Source organism: Polychytrium aggregatum (genome assembly GCF_025602895.1).
Source record: "Polychytrium aggregatum strain JEL109 chromosome Unknown BJ171scaffold_16, whole genome shotgun sequence".
In the NCBI taxonomy this organism is placed as follows: Eukaryota; Fungi; Chytridiomycota; class Chytridiomycetes; order Polychytriales; genus Polychytrium; species Polychytrium aggregatum.
Genome location: NW_026516218.1, coordinates 731,924 through 752,833, shown reverse-complemented (window position 1 = coordinate 752,833; position 20,910 = coordinate 731,924). Strand labels below are relative to the sequence as shown.

Here is a 20,910-nt window from a genome sequence, read left to right as displayed (position 1 = left end):
CTGGACATTGAAATGATCAGTTGTCCGTGCCCGCTGGTAGCAAATGGTTGGTCGCTTGTCGCAGATGCACCGCCGCTGGCGACGTCGACTTTCGTCTGAGCATCCCAGTCCCAAGACAGCCGCTGCAAATCTGCTCGTCAGCATCGCCGGGCGCACTGCTGACACCGGGATCCAGCGGAGGAACCCGCTTGGCGCCTTTGACTCCCGGACGGCGATGCCAGGCCGCCACGATGACCAAAGCAGCAGCGGAGCCGCTTCGCCATGGCGCTTTGCCATGGCGCCAAGCATCCGCAGAAACGCTGGGCGATGGTCCTGCGGATGCTGCCCACGACGGAAGTGCGTCGCATGGTCGCCATGAGGGGCAGCGATCGTCTCGAAGAACATGCCTCGAGCGTCTGCACTGGGATCTGCGGGCCGGTCTCATGAGCGAGGCCACGTTCTCGGCGGCGAGCTGGGTTGTGCCAAAGACCGGCGGGACTGTGACCAGCGGCCGCTGCCCGCGAACCAGGTGCACACGGTGGTACGACGCCGCTGTCCGTGCACGTCGGCGGCATGGAATGACACGGGCCAGGCATGTCGATATGGGTGTCGGAGGGATAGACAGAGGACAACGCTGTCGGCAGCAGCGGTGCGGCATCAACGTGGGCATCGGGCCGTATCAGCGACATCGATGAGGGGGATAACCACACATTCACCACCAGCATCGACGGCAGCAACAGCTACGGCGGCAGCAGCGGCGGAGGCGGTCCGCTCTCGGGATCCGCGCTCACCCGCACCAGGGCTAGCAAGCGGACCCGTGCCCCATTCACGCAGCGGCGCGCCATCGCAGGGCCGGCCCAATCCAGAGGGGCAAACCGCTCTGGCTCTGAGTGGCGGACGTGGATAAAAAGAGCCGAGCCTATTGGCTGGCCGCGGCAAAGGGCCCAGGCGGGCCAATCCCTCGCGGTTACACGCGGATGCTGGCGGGGCTTACCATTTTCCAGCCCACAGCTTTAGTGGATGCTGTCAGCGCCTGTCGATACTGTGCTAGCGCTGGTGCTTGTTGATTCCGTCGGTTCTGTCGGTTCTGTCGGTTCTGTCGGCTCTGTTTGCACCTTGGCGATGCTGATTCTGTCCATGCCGTTGCCTGTGTCGCCGATGGCTTGCCGCCCGGTGGGCCGATGCGCAATCGCCGCGTCTGTGGTGGGGAATTGCTGTTGGGGCCGCTCCCCAGGCGCCCTTCGACCTGTCGCTTGCGTGTCTGCACCTCCCGGCGTCCTGCTCTCCGCCCATCTGCAGCGCTATCGCCCTGTCGCCTTGCATCGTCGGGAACATCGTCTTGTGCTGAGCAGCATCTCTGCTGATCGCCGCCTTGTCGCATCGCCATCTCGTCCCTGTCGCTCCCGCCCAACCGCATCGCCTGCTCCTGGCCCACGCTTTTGGATCGCACCATCAAAGCCCTCGTCCGCCGTTCCTGTTCACCCGAGAGGTACGCTCGCTTCCTGCTCTCCAGCGTAAATATCCGGCACCGCTGCACACCTCAACCTCAGCTTCAGCTCGAGCCTCCATGGCTTTGGTTGCGCTGCCTTCGCTCGCTTGTTGGTATCCGGGGTGTTCTGCTGCAGCCTTGCGCGATGCCGCGGCACCACAGCGCCCGGTGCCATTAATACCCCCAATGGTATATAGAGGCTCGCTATTGGGCTCCCGACCCAGTCGTCCCAGATCTCTCGTCGGACTCAACTTTCGGCTCCTGCCCCACTAGCCTTACTACCCAACTTGCCTCTCGATTAGGCCTCCTCGATCGCTGCCGTCGTATCCTGTTCCTGGACAATCATATCCATGGTAAGTGTCCATATCCATCTGGCTCGGCAATATGCAGTCAGTGTCTACATATGATCGCTGTCGCGGCATTGTTCAATTGCCTCGTCTGTCCACTCCAACGGCGTTCTGCTTGCCTCCTCGCGGACAATCGCATATCGTTTTCGCCGGAATGTGGATCCCATGCGACCGCCTGCTGCCTGCTGCCTGCTGCTCCATCCTGACATTGGCGTTGGCCCTGGCGATCATGGAGTGTTGATGGTCTGAAGCGGTCGCGGCGATGAGGGGTGAGGCAGTACTAACGCCCGACCGTTGCATTTTGTTTTGCGACAATTGTCTATCCGATACAGTATAAGCTTAGAATTCTGGAGCAGCCAGAGCACGTTCGCACTTCCGGCTATGTTACCACAGTATCGGGCCGCCCGATAAATCCTGTCCCGGTGCTGCAGCTTTCGTACATTACCGGCGACGGTAAGGAGATCAAAGGGTAAATAGCTCTTGGGTCTGCTGCATCGATCCCTGGGTCGCTTCGATCGGTACCTGCCAAGATTTGACGCATAGCGTCGATGGGCCTTGGGTTGTGAGGAGAGACAGCATCAATTGATCGAAGACTGTCAATAAGCGGTCCGGAACTGGCTTGTTCTCTGATGCCAAACAACCAACACCGCGAGTACATTCTTGCGTCGACGGGCTTCTTGTCCTCTTACCTCCGATTTCCACGTCCACCATCTCCTATCATCGTTTACCATCCTCTAACATCATCCGTCCTCCAATCGTCAATCTTCTATCATCTGGCTTGTCTCGGCCCTGTGTCGCCCACAGAGGAGGCACAGATGCTCTCGCCGTCGCCAGCAGCTTCGTCGTCCATGCCAGGCTCTTCTCCGCCGACGGAACTCAAGATCTCACAACAATATTTTCGCCACCAAGGCCGGCTGACTCTGTGCCTGGCCTTTCTCAGTTTCGCATTGATTCTTCGATCCCGGCCATATCGTCCACTTCCAGTCCTGCCGCAAGATGGTCCTCTGCCTCTGCTTCGGCATCTCCAGACTCGTCCGAGTCGGCAAGCCCTCGGCCGTCACTTGAGCTGCAGGATCATCAAGGAGACCGTTCCGAATATCAACAGCGGATGCCAACTCCCGAGCACTCCAGCCAACTCAACCAGCCGCGCAATACCTCGAGACCAACATCCAATGCACTGAATCCTGCGCCGCTTGACCCGTCACCCCACGATCCTACCGCTCTCGAAGGCCCACCTTCTTCTGTTGCAGAGACCAACTCGGACGAACAGAGCCGCGGGAACCGGAGCCGCGATCGCAACGCTACCAGAGCCATCACAACGCTCTTTGGCAGTCTCGTGTCGCCCAGTTACTTTGCTCGAGGACTTGACCAGGCCATGGGCGTCTTCTTTGTCTTTGGAAACCTGTGCGTCCGCATGGAGGGGTCGTTCCGGCTGCAATTCACGCTTGTGGATCTGCATTTGTACGTTACGTTCCATGCTCGCCAGCTGACGGGTCGTTGTGTGAGAGTCGGGCTGTGCGGTCGAGACAAGGGGCATTGCTGGCTCAGGCCTCTGGTGGATGGAGGGCAGAAGTGCATTGGAGCGAGACTGTTCGTTTGTGTCTTCCGGAGGCAACTGCCGCTGCTCAACATCGATAGGAGGATCGGTCTGCAGTTCCAGGATTGCGAGTTGTGTGCAGCAGTCACGGCGCATGCCCGCTGGTCAGGCGAGCCGCGTTACGGGTGTCAGTATACTTTGCTCGTACAGCGGCTCATTGTGCTTGGTTTCTGACCCCGAACGTCTTCTCTCTCTCTCTCCACCTTCACCGCTGCTCACCTGTCCCTGGTGGCGATAACCGGTATCCCGCCATTTGATATCACAGGCACAGCTCTTGTCCATGTCCCGTCGTGCTCACCTCGATCCTGTCGGAGGTATTCACATCGCACAGCTGGAGAACCTTTCCGGGCATGGCAAGTACGTAACTTGGTTGGCTTGCGGGATTCAAGCTCTTGGCGCTGGTGGAGACGCAAGGGCAGTGCAGCAGGAGCATGCTGCTCGGCACGAGGGGAATGTGTGGGGTAGTGGCGAGAAGAGCGTCAAACAGAATGGAGCCGCTCGCCTGGATCGGTGGCCGCGGTTGGCGATGTTGCTGCTGGTTTGTCATAATGATGTCATATCGACGATCTGACGGACGTGTTTCTTACCATCGCACTTGCTCTGCTGCCTCTCACATCGCTGCTGCCTGCCAACTTCCTCGAAACCACCGGCTCCATCGTTGTCTTGACTCGGCAATGCCCCTCCACTTCCAGAGATCACGCCGCTGACTCGATACTTGGTCGATCAAGGCGTGGTCCGAATCGTCCGAAAGGTCCAACCGGTGAAGGAGGAGCGAATGCGGAGACGCAACGTCCCGCTCAAGCCCCTGCCAAGCGAGCCAAGATGAGCCCTTGTTCGGGCAAAGGTTAGTGCGTTGTCGATGCGGGTTGAAAGGGGGGGATGAGCGAGCTCCTTGGAGTCAAGTGGCGAGCGTCTGCTGCTTGGAGGGTCGGTAAAGTCGTTAGGCTCGCCAAGGGAAGGAAAAAAGCGTTCCACTCTCCAGCCGCTGTCGTCTCTCTGACGATTTGCGGCCGCCCACGTCGTCACCCAATCTCTCTGCTTTGCCCGCCGTATCGCTGCGGTTCGTTCGTTCGCTACTGTCCATTACTGCCGATGTTCTTCTTGGACGTTCTATACTCCTTTCGATCCACCCTACGTCCGTCGGACCAGGCCTCGCCCATTCACTCGGTCGCTCGTCACAATCGAGACGACTGATGCTAGAGTGGAGCAGACAGCAGCTGGAACAGACAGGCAGCTAACTCGCTGCACACATGCCCCTACAGATACCTCCCAGCTTCCGCAGCCTCGCGACCTATCAGCCAGTACGTCAGAGCAGTCGTGTAGAATTGCAGTACATTTGTCCGAGAAGGAGGATACTTCCAGGAGCCGAGATCATAGACGATCACAAGCACTGTCGAGTTGGCTGTCGGGGCACTTGGTGTCCAGAGCAAGCCCTGCTCACCCGATACCTATTCCAAGAGAAAGACAGAATCGAAAACAAAGCGCACATCAAGCCCATCTCATCAAGCCCTACTCCATCGTCGAGCCCAACATTTGCGGTCAGACTGTTGTTAGCGAAAGCATCGGCCGGCTTTGATGCAGCCGTGATCGACGCAGCAACAGAGAACTTGGGTGAGCCACCAGCAGCCACAACCCGCGATTTGCATTCCGCTTTTTTATGCATATTTGTTATCCGGCACCCAGCATCCTGTATCCAGCCCAATATAGAGGCTCGCATCGTTCGTGCCCAGGGGCAGCAAACAGGCTCCCCTCAACGACTCGGCATCCGACAGACACTCTGCCGCCCTCCCAAGAGCAGCTCAGAGCCATCGGATACCTGCCGCCTTGCTGGCGGTGCTCAGCAGCGCAGGCTGCGGCGATGCAACAATACGGCGATGCGACAATATGAAGATGGGATGGTGCGGCGCTGCAAGGATGTGGAGTAATGAGGCAGAGGCGATTGGACGTATAGTGGAGCACGGTTGCAAATGGAGACCCTCAACACGGCCGTTGCCGATCCAAGAAGAGAGACGGCGGCAGGACGAGCCCAAGCAAATCTGGGGCAACTTGACACGCCACGGCTGTATGAGGACCAGAACGGGCTGACCAGGCGCAGCATGTCGGAGCAGCCTTGCTCGATCGATCGAATCACAGCCCATAACCCAGGGGTCCTCGTGGTGTGGAGGCAGACGGCGATCAGGAGGGCTCGAGTGAGTTCATCTTGAGCGGGTTGCCAGGGCTGTCCAAGGGCACTATCTCGACTAGAGAGCCGTCGGGGGAGGAGCAAGAAGAGGAGCGCAGAGGGCGTTGCAGTGCTCGGCGAGCCGTGTCCATCAACGAGCCGCTGGGAACAAACCGCAGAATCGGCGGCCGGACCCCACCCAAGGGATAAATCCGTGCAACTCAATTGGTTCACATCACTATAACACCGACGGGCAAAACCGGGCTCGTCTCATTGGCCACCAGGTGATGCGTCATAGTGTATGTGGATCCCCCTTTCGTCCAACAAAAGGACCAGGTGACCGCTGTTCAGACAAAGCACACACGGGCCATATCACCAGCGTCGTCGGTCTAGTTCCCCCCCCCAAAAAAAAAGCGAATGTGGGCTCGATATTCACGCACTTACATGAGGTTGCGACTAGTTGAGGGTAGCAGTGGCATCGATGGTCAAGATCAAAATGTTGTTGGTGATAGCTGTCCATACCATGCGTCTGTTCCCGTGATGCCAATAACACTGGTTGGCAACATGCGGTCCACGCTGGACGGCTCAGGATATGTATTGCTTCGATAGGCGAAAGGGTTGGGGACCGAGGGAATCCGATGGCGCTGGCGTCGAGTACTCCCACGGATCTCTGCAGATTGGGATCCAGGCGGCCAAGCCAGCCAGCCAGCTAGCCAGTCCGTCAGCCAGCCAGTCAACCAGCCGCAGCTCCTCTGTGGCAGCACACGGCCACCAGCATCAAAGCCATAATGACCTGCATGGATCCGCCACAGGTTCAGGCTGTCCGGGGCAGAGGCGATCTGGTCGGTGTGTGGTATTGGGGAGACTGCTCACCAACGGCTGCGCCTCACGCCCCGTTTGCTGACTCGCTCGCTCGCTCGCTTGCAGTGCTCACACCCATCCCGACACCGTCCGACAGTATGCCAGCCTGGCTGGGAGCGGAAGATGTTCTACATGTCGATCTCCTGTAGCCCAAGATGAGTATGGCGATGCAGAACTGGCGTACATATGCTCGCTCGATCGGCTGGACTATCCGGTGCGCACGATCGCAGTGTCGAGCAAGCCACCGGAACGCTTCGGGACAGCGACAGCTTTTGTGGTCCTGGGATGTACACAGTGCTTAAAATAGTATTCGAGCACATTATTTGGTGCTGCCAGAGGCTATCTACAAGCACGCCAGCAGTGGGCCAAGGATGCACTCGCAACTGTGGGTGTCGGGAGGTCGGGAAGCGCCAAAGTGCTCCAGACGCTTCTAGCGCTCGCGGACAACAAAAATGGTCCCGGACAAGGGTTTCCGAATGATAAAGTGAGTCCAAGGTAACACTTAGTTGCCATGAATGTATTTAGACAGCAGCCAGGGCCGGGAGCCAGAGGGTAGAGGTGGAGGTGTTGATGGCTGGAGCACACGGAGCAGTCAGATAGGATGCATGTTTTCCCTCTCCTGCCCTCTCTGTCACTGGACAAGTTACAATCGGGCACTGCAAAAACAGAGTTCGGTCTATTTGAGCTGTCTGGAAGGAAGTGTGCAGAGCAGATTACTACGAATTGCTTGGCTTGTTGCTGCCGAGCCGCAACAGGAGACACGGCCGTCTCATCGATATGCTGACAAGCCGGCCATGGCTGCCTATCTGAGAGAGTACGATATGTGCCCCGCATTAGTAGATTCTGATTTGCGCTGCCGGAGATGACTCGGTGCTTGCAGAGGGCCCGGCTGGTTTGTCTGGTATCGGGATTGGGATTGGGATTGGGATCGATCGAAAGACGCGGACGAGAACAGGACGCGATGTTAGCCGAGTTTCAGAGTCTCCGCAAACTGCATCCGTCTCGACGGCCGAAAGACACAGCACCCCGCGTTCAGAGAGAATGCATCGGGACGGTGAGGCATCTGCAATATCGAATCGGTTCGTGGACATGGTGTCCTGGTGATGATATCCACACACAGTCCACTGGTTCTCCCTCGACCAGCATAGGCTAACCTTGCTCCCGTCTGGCCTGGCTCTGTCGGATCCGCTCCTGCAACTCTTGCTGCTTGATTAGCCGCTGCATCGCCTCTTGTTGGCGAGCGGCTTCGAGCGCATTTCGGTACTCGGGATCGCATTGTGCTCGGATCTCTGAGATTTCGGCCTGCAGCTTGCGCTCCTTCAGGTCGGCAAGCTCCTTTTCTTCATGCACATCCGCCCGGATCCAGCGAAGCTCCAGCGCCAGTGAGCCCGTGATCATCCAGAGCATGACTGTGAAGAGACTCGACCGGAACTTGTACACAAACTCGGCACCCTGCTTCGAACGATGGACGATCAGAGCCCAGCCGCGCAGGTTGGTGCCGTCTGGTGGGGCCATCTCAGTAGGCAGGGCATATCCACGCCGGGTCTGCAGCGTGGCGAGCCGAGCAGAGTGCCGAGACCGGGTTGTGGTGCGAGCGATGCTGCCGAGGAAGGTCGATCCGAGTCTTGAAGAGCTCATGGCTGACAAGAGCGGTATTTGAGTTTTCGGCTATAGGACAGAAGACGAAGGCCGCGACGGGACTGGAATGGCAGCTTCACGCCGAACTGAGTGTCTTGAACCAGGAAGCGGCTGGCGAGAATCGGATGGGTCTTGCGGGCGGCAGGCGGTGCTGTTGTTGTTGCTGCTGTTGCTGCTGCGATCGGTGTGGGTTTGGCGAGGGATTGTCTGATCGAGCCAGAGCCAAAGCCAAAGCCTGTGCGTCGGAACAGGCAGCCCAAAAGTCGCAGGCTCGACGCCGCGGCGGATCTGATCGAGTCTCCCCGATCTCTGATCGTCCTGGCCTGCGTCCCCAAGCATCCGTCCCTCCTCGACATCCAAGCCCAGCACACACCCATGTCTGCACATATCACCCGAGCCCTGCGACACGCCATTCCGGCACCTCGATCATCTATCCGGCGAACCATCTACACCCTGCCCGAGGAACAGCTGACGTTCTCGCAAAAGTACGGCCGCCCCCTCTCGCAGTTCCTGGCATACTCGTCCCTGACGCTGATCACCCTCAAGTACGTCTGGACCCGGCTGGAGAAGGCCGAGCACAAACTCGAAGCGGCAGAGAGACTGGGTGGACTGGAAGACGAGCTAGCGCACTGGAAGTCTCTGCTGCAGGAGCAGCAGAAGGCTGAAGCACACAACAAACCCGATCGGCCAGAAGCAGGACCAGGCAGCTGGTCGCTATCCTCGTGGATCCGCTGGAATTAGCCTCTTGCTTTCCCAAGCCAGCCCTCGCGAGCCCGCAGGCCGTCCGTCAAAGCAATCTCGCAGTCCATGCTATGCTTGAGGTCGTCGACGACATTGCCCACCCAGCGGGGCTTTTGGCCAGCCAAGCAGTCCTCTTCCAGCGTCCAATATATGGTCCTTCTCGCTCACGACCCTCCATCGCCGCCCGATGTCGAGACAACCGCAGCGGCATGGAATCGAGGCATCAGTGCGGCGCGCAACATGGCCATCGTGTGCAGGTCGATTGTGGAGACGGAGAGCGACCCGTGGTCTTCACTCAGAGGCTGCCGAGGCGCTCCCTTGGATTCTGTATAGCTGTCGGATGCAGATCATAACAGACTATGTTACCGAATGGAAGTGGGTCCCGTTTTCGCCCGAATATACTGTGCTTTCTGGAAGTCACCCGGTCAGTCTGGTTGTGAACGCCCGCACAAGCGTGGGCAGTCCGTTATGAACTCAGGTGCATATTGCATATTGCATATTGCATGCATCGCATCGCATAACAGAGAAGCACCCATATCCCTCGACCATCCAGATCCCCACAGGCACCTCGCGTTGCTGCGTCTCTCGGGCTCGGCTTGCTCTCCAGCACCCCAGCGCAATCCATGAGGCGGCTGGGTTGCTGTCCCGCCAGCGCCATCGGCGATCATGCATCACGTGGCGTTTTTCTTTTGCTCAGACACCCAACATCAAATCCATTCTTGATCCTGAGTCTGCGCCAGCGAGGGATCAAGTCGCATCCGCCCGAGGCCAGCAGACAGCCAGGTCAAGATCGTCCCCGCCAGCACCACACCGCACAACAGCCCGAGTCTATTCCCTCTCTGATACAACCCAAAATGGACGCCGCCCTGAACACCCTGCTGGATCTCGCCCTGGCATACATCGCCGACCTGCGGCAGCTGAATCCGGCGACCGGCTCGAGCCTCCAGTCTTTCAAGGAGCAAGATTTCAAGGCCGAAATCGGTACGGCCAGCTCTGGTGCCTGTTTTCCGCCCCGATACGACCATTTCTCAGAGTCGTGGCGTCGCATATGTATTGGCATCTGGCTACAGGCGCCGATCGCGATAACGACCCGTGATGGCTGATGGATACGATGTGAGCTGACTCGGCCCGCCTCTGCGAACACACAGAGAAATCTGCAACGCTTCTCTCTCACACCACCACGCGGCTGGCTCTCTCCGCCAACGGCAAATCTCGGGAGACTGCCTCGATATGCGAGACTGCAAAGCAGGCGCTGACCCATCTCGTTGCCACCGTCGAGTCGGTCCCGCTCGGCCTCGGAAGAAACGTCACCAAGCGTCTGCGGTCGGCCACCAGCACCGTCGTGGTCAGCTTTGCAACCCTTCTGAACACCTTTGTCGAGCATCCACGGGACCTCGAGGCGAATTTGCGGGCGGCCGGATACCTCACCTCGACTGGACGAGTCTGGGATAACTGCGAGCTCATCAAAGCCGTGCCGTTGTCGAATGCGATCTGCTGCAAACTGGCCATCGAGGCCGATATCAAGATCTTTGACGATGTGGCGGCCGAGATCCAGACGTCGCTGGACAACAGCGCCGACCAGGCCAAGCCCATTGACAACGATGCCGATGCCGATGTCGATGGCGGCACCAACGACGACGAAGGCGACGACGATGATTTTGATTTTGATTTTGACGAGCCCACCTTCATCGCTCCCGAGGACCGCGAGATTGTCCAACAGACCCTCAAGCTCTTCAACTCGTCCAAGATGCTGCTTAAAAAGTTCACCAAAATCCTGGCGCAGACGCCGCCCTCTGTGCCTGCGACCGATACCATCGAGTGGATGGACTCCCTCGTCGATAAAACCTCCGCCTTGGTCAGCCAACTGGACGAGATCTCAAGTGTGCTGCTCATCTCGCCCGTCGATCGGCCGGGTCTTGTGGAGTCACTCGAAGCCATCGTCGAGCTAGCAAGCGACATGATGACGGCCTCCAAGGCCCACGTTGATACTGCTGCGGCCACCTGGTTCGGTCTGTGCGGGACGCAATTGCACAAGGTCCTCGAATCGGTGCGGACGATGTAGTAGCCCATCTGCCTGCCAGTGATCCTGCCAGAGCGCCGACACTACCCCAGCCTGTCGAGCGCCCAAGCCTACTTTGAGCGGTAGATGGCAAACCACGCTCGAGTGCCTGAGAATCGGAGCTTGCTCAGGGCAACCAGAGCAACCAGGTATCCTTGCTAGTCTATATGCTTGCTTGGATACACATACTTGGTAATATCACCAGTGCCGCTGTCCCTTGGGGCCACAATCAAGTACCCGCTGAAACGGTCGATGAGCGCAGGGTCCAAAAACATGGCTGTATTTCATCCAATTCTGCGGCGGTTTCAACTGCACGCCGTAGATTCGCCCGTGCTGCTGCTCGTGACAGGCGTATTCGGCGCAGGCGTTGAGGGCATCATCGCTTTCAGTCCAGATCCATCTGAGGCCCCCGCACGGCATCACCATTGTCAACATCGTCGTCGAGCGAGCTCAAGAGTTCGTCGGCTTTGGCGAGCGGAACGACTTCTGTAATCATCGAGCTTATCGAGGTTGTCCGGGACTCGGTGCTGAGTTGCTCGGGAAGATGCGGCATGCTATGTTCGGGCGGACTGGTGGGTGCCAAGAGACCAGACAGTCCCGGCGCCCGGTAGAGCACAACTTGAGCCTGCTCTGGGTTCAGCTGCGGGGTGCGACCGGACCTGGGAAGAGGCGACACTTGATCAATTCAGCGGAAGGAATCCCGATATGGCTTGAGATGCGCCGCATATGAGTATCAGCCTGGCCATGAATTCCACTCGACGTATGTCGCATCGCAAACCTACCAGAGATACGACCCGGCCGGGGTGAGCAAGACACTCGGTATCCGCAGTGGCCGGTACGTCTTGGTCCAGAGGTGGACGGTGTCCCGATCGCCGCCGTGGTGATGATGGATGCGGTGAGGCAGCGTCGCGGGGCGACTCGGAGCCGACGAAATGGTCTTGTTGAGGGTCTTGCGTTCAAAGATGAGCTTTTCTTTGAGACCGGGCTTGGATCTGGGCTTGGATCGCTGAGGGGATGCTTCAGCAGCGATGGTACTCGCCGAGCGCTGGATCGGCGGCGACCCGATGGAACCGCGACGGCTGAATGTGGATGGTGGTGACATCGACGGGACTTGCAGACCCGAGGCGGGTGAGAGAAAGCTGAAGCCGGAGCTAGAGCCAGCGCTGGGACGAAACTCCACTGGCGACGAGCTTGGAGTTGCTACGGGACCTCTTGGCCCCAAGGATGTGTCGATCCGGAAGTTCCGCCGCTGGTCCGATGCGGCCCTTGCTACATGCAGCAACTGAGATCGGGGAGAGGTCGGAGAGACCGCCGGGAAAGCACCGAAGGCGTCTCGTTTGGTATCGGCTTTGGCACTAGTGCTGGCATTCTCATTGGTATCGGCATCCGATGGCGGCGGCGGCAGGCCGCTCCAATAGCCTGAGGGTGTCAGTTCATGAGAGATGCCCAGGCACCGGAGCATCGTCAGGGACTGCTCGAGTTGTCGGTCGACGGTTCGTGCTGGAAGCGCCGCTAGAGGATGCGGGGACCGAGGCAGGGCGGCTTGCAGCTCCTCCATGGAGGCAAGGGAGCTGGGCAGTGACGACGACGAGGACGGGCCGCTGCTGGTCATGGATATAGGTCTGGATGTCTCTGGATGCAGGAGGGCGGATGGCGAAGCGGGTGCAATGGATGCGCCGCTGGGGGAGATGAAGGGCAGCGCAGGCGAGACGGGCGATGGCGCTGTGAGGGCCGTCGCAGCAACGGTCCGAGAAGGCCTTGGCGGATTGCGCTCGCTGAGGTGACGAAGGCTTTCGGCAGATGATTCGGGCGCAACACCGACGGCCCCCGAGACCGTCCACGGCGATCCGGGCCGAAGCGGATGTTGGCCTGCAGCCGCCTGTGATGGAGCGAGATTCCACAGCGGATGCATCGACGGCCGCAACGGAGTCCGTTCGAGCAGCGCGATCTGCGAGAGCTTGCGCTCGACATCCTGGTCGGTCGCCGACCTCTTGGAGAGCGAGATGTCAGCCAGGTCGTGGGCGGTCTCGTCGACGACCTCGCCAGAAGCCACGGCCGGATGATGCGAGGAGGACGGCGCCTCGCGCTGTCGCTTCTGTCCGAACGGCATGGCTCGGTCGATCGATCGGTCGGCCCCCGGCTGCGGGGCGGGTGATGGAGATGCGACCAGACAAGTCGATGCTGGTTGAAGAAAAATCAAGCCCAGGTCATTCGCGAGCAGACCAGGGCGGATGGGGTGCCACCACAAGCCCACCAGCAATCTTCCAAATTGACAGGCGATGGTGTACAAATCAAGAATTGGACATGGCTGTGGAAATGTAAGGACTTTTGAGTTGTATTTTGATGACGAAAGCATAACAGTGTCCCGTTCGGGATCTCCGAGCACACCACATTTACTGTGTGCGCGGGACGTTCAGGACGGGAGTGATGGACGACCTCAGGAACCGGTATATGGGCCGCATTCCGCTGGCCATTGCGTGCTCGGGCAAGATTGTGGTCGCAGAGCCACGGCGGCCAAAGCGTGCTGCCCGACCCGCCATCTGCAGATAGCTGGAGGTGTTGCGCGGCACGGTCATGATGAAGATGTGAGTTGCATCGGGAATGTCGACACCACGGGCCTCGAACTCTGTTGCGACAATGATGCGGGTCTGTCGGCGACGGCGCTGGAGTGTCGCAGTCGTCGGTGTCCGGGCCGACGAAGGAGCCAGAGTCGGCTTTCGGACCGGCGATGGGGTGTCGATCGATGTCTCGGCTTGCGAAGCGACAGTCGTCGGTGGTGTCGTTTCCGTGGTCTGTGGCTCGCCCGATGCAAGCTCGACATCGGCAGGAGAGGCTTCGGCCACCACCTGGGTCGCTGCAACGTTGAGCGGAGCAGGGTTTCCATCCTCGCGAGAGGTCACAGTACTTGGGAGATATCGAACCGAATCAAGATAATCGGCTTGGTTCGAAAGCGGCTGGGCGTCCATACCAAGCGAGTTCAAAAAGCTAGTGATAACCTGCACTTTGGCTTGCGGCGATACAAACAGGAAGGCCTTCTCGATCTTTTGTGCGTGACAGATCGATGCAAGGGCCTCGAGGGCGTCCATCGTCGGCATAGTCGCAGGCACATCCCGGTCCCGGGGTGCCGGGCTGTCGTTGTTGTCGTCGGCAGGGTCCTGATACAACCGGTCCATGTCGAGATCGTGCGGCGTGCCGTGGGAATCAATCACAACGGCATGATGCCGGAGGGTCTCGGGGCCGACGACCTTGGTGGACGGGTTTGGGTCGAGCGGCAGGCGAATCGGGTTCATCATCCACATTCTCTCCTTGACAAGCTCCGTGCGCATCTCGGAGTTGGTCGAGGCCGACACAGCGACGAGCTGTAGTCGCTTCTTCCGGATCGATGGAGCCAGCTCGACGCGGCCAGCCGAGTCAACAACCGTCCGGCTCTGGAACATCTTGACGTCCAGAGCTTCGTCTTGTCGGCGTATCTTGAGGATGCCCTCGATCAGCAGTTCGCTCGCGAGCGGATGCGTCTTGCGGATGTTGTGGGAAGCGCGGAACTCTCGGCGCTTGGGCGGCCGCACCAGCTCGTCCACTTCGTCGAGTACCATGGTCTGCAGATGTGTCCAGTCGAATTGGATCGATGGCTCTTGCGTCAGCTGATAAAGCCGGTTTGCAGTGCCGACCAGGATCTTGGGAAAGCCAGTTGACTGCAGCAGCTTGATTTGATCGGCCATGTCAACGCCCGGAATGACGCACTGCATGGTCTTGTTCCATTCGGCGTCCGGTACGTGTGCGCACAGGGTCCTCGACCAATTGTAGATCTGGAAAGCCAGATCCCGGTTGGGCACGACGATCAGAGCGGCAATGTGCTGTTGATCCGAGCTGCCGCGGGTGGACCCAGGGCCCGATGGCGAGCGGCGAAGCACGCCGCTCCGGAAGAGGTCGAGCTGATACTTTTTCGAAAGGATGGCAAGAACGATGCCGAGAGTCTTGCCGGAGCCCGTTCCGTCGTCGATGATCATGTCCTTGTGAGCCAGGATGCCAGTGATGATGTCTCGCTGGCAGACCGTGGGAGCTTCGACAGCGAAATTGGCCATGAGCGAGTCGACGATCTGCGGATGGACACCAAGCGACAGGAACTGCTCTCGTCCCGAGACCTGTTGATCAAATAGTCGATATGATGTCGTTAGGCTCTGGGTTCTGTCAGTACGCTGTGGCTGCTGTCGAGCAGGACTGCGGATTAGGCTCGATGCGCAGAAGGACAGGTGGATTGGAGACCTGCTGCTCATGCTGCGACATGGTTATTTCAGAAGCCATCGCACCGAAAGCGTTCAGGGCCCTTGACAGAGATGCACGGCATGACAGCAGAGCCCGAGTGGATCGAGGTGCGATGAAAATCAAAGTTGCAGGCCGAAGGAGCACACACTGCAAACCACGATGCGCCATACATTCAGCTCGGATTGCACCGTCTCGCCGTTTTCCGGGACGGGTTCTGCTTGGGCTTGTGGTCTTGCGTACAGCATGGGCAGTCCATCGGGGGTTACCGGCCGTCTTGCGGACGCTGGGCTGCCGAGGTTGTTGAGATCGCGCGAGACCTGATCGTCGATGGACTTGGACTGCGGGCCGCTGCGCCGGTCCCGTCGGGTGACGCCGCGCTGCAGCAGAGACGGACATGCCGAGATCCATCTTGTCTGGGCGACGCTGGCCTGGAGACGGGCCTGGCGGTGGGCTTGGCGGATGCACCTGGAGATCATTGCTGGCTGCGGTGCAATGGTCATGGCGGGGGCAGTTCCCTCGCCTGAAAACGGATCAGGACCGACTGAAAACGCACACGTGACTGATCATGAGCCGCTGCTGCGCATGGTCCTGGGCTTCCTCGAAGGCGCCGCGCAGCTCTGGGTCGCCTCGGATGCCCACACGGAGACTCTGGGGGCAAGCAGGGTGTTGCGTTTCATTCTCGGAAATGCAAAACGGGAACAAAAAGGGTCCGTGCGGGCGATTTGCCTCGTGCGCGGTGATATCACAAAAATGGTCTAGGGATCGGTGTCGGCCTCGCGGGCCAAGATGCTGTCTATGGCGAGCTGGGGGTTGAGGGTCGGCGGATGGGCAGGCTCTTCCACAGCGAAAAGGCGATGGTCTGGGCACTGCCGAGCCAGCTGCGCTTCCGGCTCAGGCTCATCTGCGAGCCCTGCGGGCTGTTGGGGGCGCTTTGGCTGTAGTTGGACATGGCCGAGCCGGACCGAGCGAGAGCAGGGCTCTTGATCCGCTCCTCCTCGATTGTGCTGCCTTGCAGAGATGAGTAGAGGCTGGAGGCTCGCTGAAGCGACCGTCGGATAAACGACGAGCCGCGACTGAAACGCTTGCCGCTGATTGAAGCCATATCGGACTCTTGCAGCGGCTGCAGGCCGTGCGAGCCGTTCTCGGAGAGGAACTTGAGGCTCTGCATCCAGTGGTGGTAGTCGAACCAGTTGGTGGGCAGGATGCGCACTTCGTAGTTGTCCGAGGTCAGGATGCGGATGACGTGTTCTTGGGCAGGAGCGCTGTCGCGGACCGACGGCCCGGCAAGCGCCTCGTGGATGTTCTCAGGCAGACACACGCCCGAAATGTATGCTGCACAGGCACAGCAAAGGAAAGACGGCATCGCACCATTAGCATGAGCGTCAGTCCGTCGATACCAGGGCTCGGCCATCGCCGGATTGCAGCAGCGAAGCGAGGATAGCAACAGTACCGCCAGCCCCGTGTCTGCGATGCCAGAACGAACCTGTCTTGGTTGCGACGTGGTAGGTGCCCTGGTTGGGGGGTTTGTTGGCCCAGTTAAGGGTTCGTGCGAACGGGTTCACCCAGAAGTAGCGAAGCCGCGAGAGTCGGCCACGCCTGTTGTACTTTTGAAGCTAAAAGTTCAATCGAATTGGAGGGAGAGAGGGAGGGAGGGGAGGCGATCAGGCCCCGAGTCAGGCAGAGAACGCACCCTGCGAGATACCCTGAGATGCATGTCCATGTCCAAGGACCGAGTGAGGTCGTTGCATACTTACCCACGAACCAATCAGTGTGTAGGTTAGCGACTCAAGCACCAGATCCTCGGCCCGCGAGCTGCCTTCCTGAGGACGGCCGATTGACGGCTGCGTCTCTGGACTCATTGCTCGGAGACTCTCTGGGATCGCTTGGGTGATGATCTCACTGGGGCTCTTGGCCATCGGTGGAGCGGGCAGCAGGGTCAAGGTCGGAAGCGGCGGTGACTTGGAGGCTGGAGCCAGACCAGGGGTCAGAGCCGGGGCACTTGCGGACGGCGTCAGGGCTGGGAAGGAAGCATCCTTCTTGGCGGAGGCCTTGCGTGTGGTGGTGGTGGTCTTGGTGGTGGTGGTGGTGGTGGTCAGGAAGGTTTCGGTGTAGTAGATCTCGGTAATGGACGGCTGCATCGGCCGGTGGCGGGTGACGAGAGCGGCTGCCGGCTTCTCGACAACATCATCCCACTCGGACGGCGTCTGTGTATCCTTGTCCTCGCGCTGCACAAGTGCTTGGGAGGCAGCTGTCGACTCAGGGGCTGCTGCCGACAGACGAAACGTGCCGTGCGATAGCACCGACGCACGATGGGAGCGATCGCCAGATTCGCCTAGGCCACCGGACCGAAGCGGGTCACGGAAAAAGATATCACTATGACGGTTGCCCTTGACTCGCCACCGGTTGAGTTCATCGGAGAGAAGATTCTCGTGGACAGGGGCTTCCTCCAGGCTGCCCTCGGAGCGGTCGCTCAGCGAGGATGTGTCGCTGTCATCGGTCGTCATCGCCGAAGCGGCGTACTGCAGCGAGCTTGGAGGGACAAACAACGACGGCGGTACGCTGAGGAGCGAGGATTTGCGACGACCCTCGAGGGAAATGGACCCAAAGCTCAGGCGCTCGCCTCGCCGGTCTTCCGAGACAAGATTGGGGCTGTCGGATTGCAGATACTCGCGCGTGAAGCCCGTGACGAGGTTTTTCTTGAGAGCCTCGACGTTTGACACACTGGATTCGTACTTGCTGCGAGCGCCCGAGCTGCGTCGATGGCGGGTGTACGACAGCGAGGTAAGCGGGCTGACGTTCCCTCTCGAAGCCTTGCCAGAGTGCCGGCGACGAGACACATAGTGGACATCGGATGCCGAGGAGGCCGAGGTTGGGTTTGTGCCCACACCAAGCTCGCTGATTTCGCTGGCGCTCCGCTCGCGACCGGGGGACCGGGTCTGGCTCAAGAGAAGCTCGAACGAGGCCATGTTTTCTTTGAGCCGGGCAATTTCTTCATGCAGGGCCTTGATCTCATCGGCCTGGGAAGCCTTGACCGTCTCGAGGTCGCGGATCTCACCGCGGGCGTGTGCGAGCGCCGCCTTGAGGTTCTCCAGAAAGATGCCCTGGTCCTCAAGGGTCCTGGGCACGTCCGAGAAGATGGACTCGTCCATATCGAGCAGGCTCTGGACATGGCTCTCGTTCTGGGACTGGTACAGGTTGTAGCGCATCAGCGAGGTGCACACGGCCAAGAGACGCTCGGCTTCGCGGGTCTGCTCCTCCAGCTTCCGGGCCAGCTCGGCCTTTTCTCGGTTCAGGGCGGACATAGTAATCTGGGCCTTGCCGACCTGGGTCGACAGGCGGTTCTTGAGGTACTCCTGGGTTTCCATGATGCTCTCTTCTTTGGCGTGCATCTCCTCGACCTGGAGATTGAGTCGGGCATTTGTTTCTTTCAGAAGCGCGAGCTCGCTGGTTCGCTTCTCCAGGGTAGCCTCCAAGTCCTTGACCCGCTCCTCGTATTCTTGCTGCATCATCTCGAGGTTGTAGATCTCCTCGTCCATTTTCCCTGAAGCGCAACGAGTCGATCCGAGCAGTTAGGCTCCGAAACCGCCGCCACGGCCAAGATTTTTTTTGCTTCGGCAGAGCCGACGCGGTCGTGGCCAGGCAATGCGAGGGCGACTGGCTTGTCAAGATACATACTGAGGGTCTCGAAATCCTGCACACGCTTCTCCTTCAAGCCATCCACCTGTTCCTGCAGAAACTCGACCATGTCCAGGGTTTCGTTGAGATGCACATGGGCTTCGATAAGACTCTGCTGGAAGGAACGCGCGTACTCGAGTAGACTGACATCAAGCTTGCTCAAGCCGTTCTGCTGGTCCAGTTCCTTGGCGGTGCGGGCCGTCCCGTGGAGCGGAGGAAGATCGGTGTGTGTGCCTGTGCGCTTGTCGCCTTTCTGAGATAGCCCCTGGATGTTCACTCGGACCGACGGGGCTCTGTCAACGATGCTGCCGCGGCCCGTGGGAACCGCACCGCTCTCGGACACGGCCGACTGCTCATTCGCAAGGGGCGATTCGGTGCGAGGAGGAGTCTGGAGCGGCGAACTCGACCCGTCAAGCCCAAGAATGCTCTGGCCCAAGGAGCTCCGATCGTGGTCGCTTTGCTCTGACGGAGTACTTTTCTTTGCGCTGTGCTGTCGTGAGCTGGAGATGTCATCCTCCGAATCGTCGTCGTCGTCGTCGTCGTACTCATCGGCCTCGTCGTTATCGTCGTTATCGTCGTTATCGTCGTTATCGTCGTTGTCGTCGTTGTTGGCGTCTGAGTGACTGGCAAGCGGCGAGGATAGTCTGGGCTGGTCGGTTGCAATGCTCAGGGGCAGGTTCAGCAGAGCCAGCTGCAGATTAGGCGCGCTGCTCTTTCGGCGGCTTGTGTTTTGGTCGTTAGACTTTGTCAGCGTCTGCATCAAGTCGCGGAGCGAGGCCGAGAGCGTTGTGACCTCGCGGCTGATGGGCGACAATGGCGGTACGGGGCGGCTGCGATCGAGCGCTTCCGCCGACCCCTCACGAAGAGCGGTCACATATGACGACTCGAGTGCTCGGATGTTATCGGCAATCTAAGAGATTGAAGGATGACAGGAAGGGATACGATGGAAAGACGCGATGCCGATACGACTCGGATAAGCCTTTGAGGCATGCCGAAAGTGAAATACGTCGATCCACACAACAGATTGGGTGCGCATCCACACAAACGAAGGTCGTATGTCGCAGCTGAAGGAGATGAGTGACTTACTTCCTCCATCTCCGACAAGATGTTCTGGCACATCTTGACTGCTATGATACACTCTTCATCGCGATGGTCTAGTTCTCTCTGCGCCGAAATGTAGCCTCGCCGAAGCTGGGTGATGGGCGATTCGATAGCTGGGACGCCAAAGGGAGGCGCGTTGATGCTTGGGTGGTAGGCACTGGACTCCGAATCGGAGGTCCGAGGAAAGTCCATGTCAGCGAAGGCGGATGGTCGAGTGGGAGGGGTGGAATGAAGATCGGGCAGATGCGAGATAAGGGGCGAATGCGAGAGAAGGAGGGAGGGAAGAATGCAGCCCACGCCGACCGAACAGCGCAAAAGTTGCTGAGGGCCCAAGCAAGGGAAGGAGCCACGCAGGCTGGGAGGCTTGCGGTGACGGCAGGAAGGCCGACGCTTGGCGCAAAAGCAGCACGGGCCGCCAGACATACCTTCTCGGCGACGAGTCGATCGGTGAGGGCTTCTGGGAGAATGCCATTGGGTTGCTTTCGGAGGGTGCATGCGGACGAGTCCAGGCTCTCATTCCTCGTCGGGCTGGACAAGCAGCCGCAGATGGGTCCAGGACGGCTTGGCGGGCCTGGGTGCGATCGTCTTGGAGCTGATCCACGTTGCCAGAGCGGGAGCGACAGGGCCGGGACCGGGACCGGGACCGGAGTTGCTGGAGAGATGTGCTTGGCGAGGACCAGAACGAAGCTGCTGGCCAAGCGCGAGCCAAACGCGGGCCAGACGCGGGCCATGAGGCCGGGCAAACATGCGTGCGGGGCCGACGCGCTGGCTTGCCTGGAATGGAAAGCGCGCGCGGCGGTGTGACCGTGCACGCGGCGTGTGCGTGTGTTTGTGTGTCTGCTGTGCCGTTTGTGCGGCGCCATTGTCTGTGTGCGCCGGCGAGACACGTGAGGAGATGCGGAGAGGCGCTCTCGCTCCGGTCTCTGTGCTCCTCGCTGCCTCTCGCTGTCGCGTGGGAATGCTGTTCTGTGGGAACGCTTTCTGATCGAGCAAGCTCGT

General features: G+C 59.5%; 7 protein-coding genes across 7 annotated transcripts; 3 read left to right on the top strand and 4 right to left on the bottom strand.

Annotated features, from left to right (window-relative positions):
* Positions 1-1,546: 1,546 nt before the first annotated feature.
* On the top strand, positions 1,547-4,735 carry BJ171DRAFT_581387 (velvet factor; the record flags this gene model as incomplete). The annotated part of the gene is made up of 5 exons (XM_053114102.1): positions 1,547-1,555; positions 1,771-1,821; positions 2,148-2,268; positions 2,844-3,276; positions 4,675-4,735. 5 exons carry the CDS (start codon positions 1,547-1,549, stop codon positions 4,733-4,735), a joined length of 675 nt encoding a protein of 224 aa, XP_052967263.1.
* Positions 4,736-6,955: 2,220 nt separating this feature from the next.
* On the bottom strand, positions 6,956-8,072 carry BJ171DRAFT_474574 (uncharacterized protein; the record flags this gene model as incomplete). The annotated part of the gene is made up of 2 exons (XM_053108746.1): positions 6,956-7,008; positions 7,589-8,072. 2 exons carry the CDS (start codon positions 8,070-8,072, stop codon positions 6,956-6,958), a joined length of 537 nt encoding a protein of 178 aa, XP_052967262.1.
* On the top strand, positions 7,954-8,868 carry BJ171DRAFT_84383 (uncharacterized protein). Its single transcript, XM_053115938.1, has one exon. The coding sequence runs from the start codon at positions 8,198-8,200 to the stop codon at positions 8,735-8,737; it is 540 nt and encodes a 179-aa protein (XP_052967261.1). The 5' UTR covers positions 7,954-8,197; the 3' UTR covers positions 8,738-8,868.
* A 669-nt stretch (positions 8,869-9,537) lies between these two features.
* BJ171DRAFT_567775 (Grap2 and cyclin-D-interacting-domain-containing protein) lies at positions 9,538-11,154 on the top strand. Its single transcript, XM_053113486.1, has 2 exons — positions 9,538-9,794; positions 9,962-11,154. The coding sequence occupies exons 1-2, from the start codon at positions 9,668-9,670 to the stop codon at positions 10,873-10,875; spliced, it is 1,041 nt and encodes a 346-aa protein (XP_052967260.1). The 5' UTR covers positions 9,538-9,667; the 3' UTR covers positions 10,876-11,154.
* Positions 11,130-13,143, bottom strand: BJ171DRAFT_598748 (uncharacterized protein). Its single transcript, XM_053114866.1, has 2 exons — positions 11,655-13,143; positions 11,130-11,531 (listed from the first exon to the last, which is right to left on the bottom strand). Exons 1-2 carry the CDS (start codon positions 12,980-12,982, stop codon positions 11,258-11,260), a joined length of 1,602 nt encoding a protein of 533 aa, XP_052967259.1. The 5' UTR covers positions 12,983-13,143; the 3' UTR covers positions 11,130-11,257.
* A 42-nt stretch (positions 13,144-13,185) lies between these two features.
* BJ171DRAFT_503178 (P-loop containing nucleoside triphosphate hydrolase protein) lies at positions 13,186-15,617 on the bottom strand. The gene is made up of 2 exons (XM_053110848.1): positions 15,306-15,617; positions 13,186-15,014 (listed from the first exon to the last, which is right to left on the bottom strand). The coding sequence occupies exons 1-2, from the start codon at positions 15,609-15,611 to the stop codon at positions 13,266-13,268; spliced, it is 2,055 nt and encodes a 684-aa protein (XP_052967258.1). The 5' UTR covers positions 15,612-15,617; the 3' UTR covers positions 13,186-13,265.
* A 6-nt stretch (positions 15,618-15,623) lies between these two features.
* BJ171DRAFT_503176 (uncharacterized protein) lies at positions 15,624-20,599 on the bottom strand. Its single transcript, XM_053110847.1, has 6 exons — positions 20,337-20,599; positions 19,897-20,068; positions 18,811-19,720; positions 16,890-18,676; positions 16,619-16,748; positions 15,624-16,467 (listed from the first exon to the last, which is right to left on the bottom strand). The coding sequence occupies exons 1-6, from the start codon at positions 20,426-20,428 to the stop codon at positions 15,929-15,931; spliced, it is 3,630 nt and encodes a 1,209-aa protein (XP_052967257.1). The 5' UTR covers positions 20,429-20,599; the 3' UTR covers positions 15,624-15,928.
* Between the last annotated feature and the right edge of the window lie 311 nt (positions 20,600-20,910).

Bases quoted from the DNA above. Each gene is read 5' to 3' on its own strand.
- BJ171DRAFT_84383 (XM_053115938.1), top strand. From the start codon at position 8,198: ATGGGTCTTGCGGGCGGCAGGCGGTGCTGTTGTTGTTGCTGCTGTTGC.
- BJ171DRAFT_567775 (XM_053113486.1), top strand. From the start codon at position 9,668: ATGGACGCCGCCCTGAACACCCTGCTGGATCTCGCCCTGGCATACATC. The intron at 9,795-9,961 runs GTACGGCCAGCT...GCGAACACACAG, and splicing joins AGATTTCAAGGCCGAAATCG to AGAAATCTGCAACGCTTCTC.
- BJ171DRAFT_598748 (XM_053114866.1), bottom strand. From the start codon at position 12,982: ATGCCGTTCGGACAGAAGCGACAGCGCGAGGCGCCGTCCTCCTCGCAT. The intron at 11,532-11,654 runs GTAGGTTTGCGA...GCCTCTTCCCAG, and splicing joins CCGGCCGGGTCGTATCTCTG to GTCCGGTCGCACCCCGCAGC.
- BJ171DRAFT_503178 (XM_053110848.1), bottom strand. From the start codon at position 15,611: ATGATCTCCAGGTGCATCCGCCAAGCCCACCGCCAGGCCCGTCTCCAG. The intron at 15,015-15,305 runs GTATGGCGCATC...TTTGATCAACAG, and splicing joins CGGTGCAATCCGAGCTGAAT to GTCTCGGGACGAGAGCAGTT.
- BJ171DRAFT_503176 (XM_053110847.1), bottom strand. From the start codon at position 20,428: ATGAGAGCCTGGACTCGTCCGCATGCACCCTCCGAAAGCAACCCAATG. The intron at 18,677-18,810 runs GTATGTATCTTG...GTTGCGCTTCAG, and splicing joins GCAGGATTTCGAGACCCTCA to GGAAAATGGACGAGGAGATC. The intron at 16,468-16,618 runs GTTCGTTCTGGC...GTGCCTGTGCAG, and splicing joins CCACGTCGCAACCAAGACAG to CATACATTTCGGGCGTGTGT.